This window comes from Tachysurus vachellii, chromosome 15 (assembly GCF_030014155.1).
Source record: "Tachysurus vachellii isolate PV-2020 chromosome 15, HZAU_Pvac_v1, whole genome shotgun sequence".
In the NCBI taxonomy this organism is placed as follows: Eukaryota; Metazoa; Chordata; class Actinopteri; order Siluriformes; family Bagridae; genus Tachysurus; species Tachysurus vachellii.
In genome coordinates, this window is record NC_083474.1 from 1,013,064 (window position 1) to 1,018,102 (window position 5,039).

At 41.4% G+C, this 5,039-nt stretch overlaps 1 protein-coding gene across 2 annotated transcripts; it reads left to right on the forward strand.

The window, feature by feature from the left end:
- The first annotated feature begins 1,685 nt into the window (after window positions 1-1,685).
- On the forward strand, window positions 1,686-3,148 carry sst1.2 (somatostatin 1, tandem duplicate 2). 2 transcript variants are annotated; one of them, XM_060888276.1, is made up of 2 exons: window positions 1,686-1,884; window positions 2,744-3,148. In XM_060888276.1, exons 1-2 carry the CDS (start codon window positions 1,738-1,740, stop codon window positions 2,951-2,953), a joined length of 357 nt encoding a protein of 118 aa, XP_060744259.1. In that variant the 5' UTR covers window positions 1,686-1,737; the 3' UTR covers window positions 2,954-3,148. The 2 variants fall into 2 exon arrangements, with proteins under 2 accessions (XP_060744259.1, XP_060744260.1); XM_060888277.1 differs by having other exon boundaries at window positions 2,768-3,148.
- The last annotated feature ends 1,891 nt before the right edge of the window (window positions 3,149-5,039 follow it).

Here is a 5,039-nt window from a genome sequence, read left to right on the forward strand (position 1 = left end):
AAAGTAAAGAAGATAACAGTCTTAATTATTCATAATTAAATCATCTTGATTGTAAAAGTGTGTAATCTTGAACTTCAGAAGGATGTTGGCTCTTTTTTCTTCTTCCTTTCCTTCTGAAGATGTTTAAGGTATCAGTGAGTGATGTAGCTCTATTTAATTACCGATTTATTGTGATTTCTATATAAAACTTTACACATTAGAATAACAGGAATATTAGAATAATTTGAATGTGAATGATTTACTCCATTCATATAAACATTCCGTGGCCTAATGGTTAGAGAGTTTGACTCCTAACCCTAAGGTTGTGGGTTCGAGTCTCGGGCCGGCAATACCACGACTGAGGTGCCCCTTGAGCAAGGCACCGAACCCCCCCAACTGCTCCCTGGGTATCGCAGCATAAATGGCTGCCCACTGCTCCGGGTGTGTGTTCACGGTGTGTGTGTGTGTGTATGTGTTCACTGCTGTGTGTGCACTTTGTATGGGTTAAACAAAGAGAACAATTTCTGAGTATGGGTCACCGTACTTAGCCGTATGTCACGTCATGATTTTTGTTTATTTTAGTTTATTAACTTGCATGATGTTATTTTAGTAATTCTAGAGTTTTAATTTTTTTATTTTTTTATTTTTTGCACAATAAGACTAGATGTGTGAATGTTTTTATTAAGGAAAGGAAATGTTTGGTGGATTGATACATAAATGATAATGATAATCTAATAATGTCCACGTCTGATCTACAGTCTGATCTACAGTCTGATCTACAGTCTGATCTACAGTCTGATCTACAGTCTGATCTACAGCCAGTCCCTGCAGGATTTTGTGATCACGGCCGTTAACGTATTTTTGAGTTTATGTTTTTTAAGCATTATTTGTTTATTTTTATTCGTTTCACTTTGAAAAACGGGAATTTCGTGCGTCGAAGCGAGTGGGAAATAAAAAAAAAAAAAAGAGATAAATATAATCTCACTGTTCTCATTAGAGTGTTAGAGCCTGAGGTCGGGTCAGAGGTCACTCTCCTAATCCTCTTCTTCATTTCTGTCTCTGCACAACATCTGTACATAATGAACTCACACTCTCACTCACTCACTCATCTTCTACCGCTTATCCGAACTACCTCGGGTCACGGGGAGCCTGTGCCTATCTCAGGCGTCATCGGGCATCAAGGCAGGATACACCCTGGACGGAGTGCCAACCCATCGCAGGGCACACACACAGACACACACACTCTCTACATAATGAACTCCGCGAACAAAAAGTTTGACTGATTAACACGTGATTAACACGGAAACATGTCAGTCATCCGTTTTTATTGATTCAGCATACAGAAAAACTCCCAGGAGGCTCCCAGTAAGAATCCATTAAGGCCGAGTTTGAGAAGCTTTTATCGTTAATTAGTCCTCGGTGTACGTGCTGCGGAGACAAAGGCAGACACACCAACATTTCTCGGTTGTATTTGCCTTGGATTAGCTGCGAATCCGTTCACGCAAATTGTTTTATTGTCCTCATCATTGTAAAGTCAACACACTTTCACTGGCACAATCTTAACAAAAGCGTAATCATTGTCGCGAACAAAGACGATCCTTGACGTTTTTGCGACACCGCGTTCCAGCTTCGACCCGGCAACCAGGCAGCTGTCAGTCATCCAGCAGTGATATAAAAGGAGCACCAGGACGTCTCAGCTACCAGAACCCAAGCTTCAGAGCCGTGTAGTGCACAATCCAAGCTGAACTCGAGACAGATATGAGGACGTGTGTGTTCCGGTGTTGTCTGACCCTGCTGGGTTTGTCTCTGGTGCTGTGCGGTAAAGGCGTCTCGTCGCAGCCGGACCTGGATCTGAGACACCGCAGACTTCTACAGAGAGTCTATGACCTCGGCCTGAGCGTACAGGTTAGACCGCACCAACACTGACACAGAAAGTAACAGGAAATGGAAATGTGAACATTTACGGTGGTAGGATGCTTAGACTTCGCCTTATCTTCATGTTCTAATGGTTGTATCTTCTGTTAAAAGTTTCTCATGGTGAAAATGTGATGTGATGTAACTTTATAAAGTGTGTATTTAATGATCCACAAAGCAGCTTCGCATCATTTTTGATCCATAGTCAGGAACAACGGCAAGGAAAAAAAAACAGAGAAGAACCGAATTCACATGATTATAATAACAAGATGATCAGATGAGAATGATCAGACTCCTGCAATGATCTTTCTGATCACAGTTTTTTTTTATATATTTGAGGGAGAGTTTCTGCTGAAACGAGGCACCACCTCGGGAATCGTGAGCGAAGGAAAGAGAATAGAGTGAAAGAACAGATTATTTTGGTCTCCTGCATCTCCAGTGGGTTAAAATGCTATCACTAGTGTCAGAGTGTGAGCAGGGACTCTGGGAGGTCTGGCACATCCTCATGATAAATCATGTCAAACCCGAGTCATTTCCTCTCCATGAATATTGTTCCTTGATTTGACGTTTCCGTGGGAACTCGGAGAGTTTACGGGTTAAATTGAGGTGCCACTCATTTCGTTAGCCGAGTATTAGATTAGCGGGAATACGTCAGGGAATAAAAAGTGGTGCGAAAGGCGTTCGCTGTCGATCGTTTCAGCGTGGTGGTGGTGAACCTCGTACCTTCGCTGGTTATTCAGACACCTGAAAAATTCATTTCCCAAAAGAAGAAACCAAAATTCCCTGAATCTCTAACCTCTCTCCTCAAACCATCTTCTCTCTTCTCTCTGTTTCCTGTCTTGTCTTTCAGGAGTGGACTAAAAATGACCTGAAGGACATTCTATCCCAGCTCACACTGCCAGAGTCGGAGTTTCAGGAGAGCGACATTTCAACAATGGGGACAAAACAAGACCTGACGGTGGAGTTAGAGAGACCTGCAGAAGATCCCAACATCCTTCCACCTCGAGAGCGGAAAGCAGGCTGCAAGAACTTCTACTGGAAAGGATTCACTTCCTGCTGAGGTTCTGCCGCTCTAGTCACATGACCCGACCCCTGGCCACTCCCGGGTCGCCGCTGCTGATCGACCCCGCCCTCACCTGTGACCACCACTGAGGTCCAATCAGTAGCTGATTTCTAACATTTAATCACATCGAACAGATTCAACTGTAAGTTTGTAATTTAGAAGAAATAAAGACGAATACTGCATTTGATTTTACATTGTGTGGATTTGTGTGTAAATGTGACGCAACTCAGTCAGGACACAAGAGGGAACAAAGACAGGCAGCTTCAGGGGTGCCAAAACTTTATTTTTAAGCTAAGGCATAAGGTATTTTTAAGCTATTTTTACGCTAAGGCTTTTCTTTAAGCCAGTTTATCTGCTTTTTCACAAAAATGTGAACCGGAAGCAAGAACGTTAGCCGTCTCTGGTTGTTTAAAGCTGACTAGTTGCCTAGACAACAACAAACAACAACAACAAACAACAACAGGATTCCAGCTCATGTAGTGCATAAAAACAAAGAAAGACAACAAAATGACAAAAAAAAACAAAAAAACGGCAAAATACTAAACATTGTGAATAAAATATAAATTTATGGCTGTGTCACTTAATATTTTAATGTTAATTAATTCAAAACTGATCAGCAGGATCACACAACATCTAATATAGGCTCTGTGTGTGTGTGTGTGTGTGTGTGTGTGTAAGTGTGTGTGAGTGTAAGTGTGTATGTGTTTGTGTGCAAGTTTGTGTGATTGAGTGTATGTTCGTGTGTAAGTGTGTACAGTATGTTTGTGTGTAAGTGTGTACGTGTTTGAGTGTATGTTTGTGTGTAAGTGTGTACGTGTTTGAGTGTATGTTTGTGTGTAAGTGTGTACGTGTTTGAGTGTATGTTTGTGTGTAAGTGTGTACGTGTTTGAGTGTATGTTTGTGTGTAAGTGTGTACGTGATAGTGTGTATGTTTGTGTGTAAGTGTGTACGTGTTTGAGTGTATGTTTGTGTATAAGTGTGTACGTGTTTGAGTGTATGTTTGTGTGTAAGTGTGTACGTGTTTGAGTGTATGTTTGTGTGTAAGTGTGTACGTGATAGTGTGTATGTTTGTGTGTAAGTGTGTAAGTGTTTACGTGTTTGAGTGTATGTTTGTGTGTAAGTGTGTACGTGATAGTGTGTATGTTTGTGTGTAAGCGTGTATGTGTTTGAGTGTATGTTTGTGTGTAAGTGTGTACGTGTTTGAGTGTATGTTTGTGTATAAGTGTGTACGTGTTTGAGTGTATGTTTCTGTGTAAGTGTGTACGTGATAGTGTGTGTGTTTGTGTGTAAGTGTGTACGTGATAGTGTGTGTGTTTGTGTGTAAGTGTGTACGTGTTTGAGTGTATGTTTGTGTGTAAGTGTGTACGTGTTTGAGTGTATGTTTGTGTGTAAGTGTGTACGTGTTTGAGTGTATGTTTGTGTATAAGTGTGTACGTGATAGTGTGTGTGTTTGTGTGTAAGTGTGTACGTTATAGTGTGTGTGTTTGTGTATAAGTGTGTACGTGTTTGAGTGTATGTTTGTGTGTGAGTGTGTACGTGTGGTGATTCCAGCTGTTTTTCACATGATTAATGAATAGTGTTGGACATGAGACACTGATCGCAGGATAGAAAAGAAGGTAAGAGGTGGAGACGGTTAGCATTAACGTTCATCCATAGCAACATCCGGAGCAGTTAGCGGCCGTGGTAATGGACCCTGTGAACTGAGCACGAGTGAGGTGTGAGGACACACACATCAGTCTGATGTATTTTTCATTAGTGTGTTATTAGTTGTGAAAGCTGCTCCAGGCTTCAGTGCTCCATCTCCAGAGGCTCACACAGAGAGACGTGGAAAAGCTGTTAGTCAGCAGTAATTATTATTTAATTATTCTCCTGAAAGCAGCACAAATATTTAAGCTCATCTGGTCTGTTTGATGAAGGGGCTTGAAAAGAGAACCGTCAGGCGTTAAAAATCACTTTCCACTGACTTGTTTAGAAAGCTGAGGTGTGTGTGTGTGTGTGTGTGTGTGTGTGTGTGTGTGTGTGTGTGTGTGTGTGTGTGTGTTATCAGCTCCTTTTTTTATTTAATGTGAAACTATTAGTGATT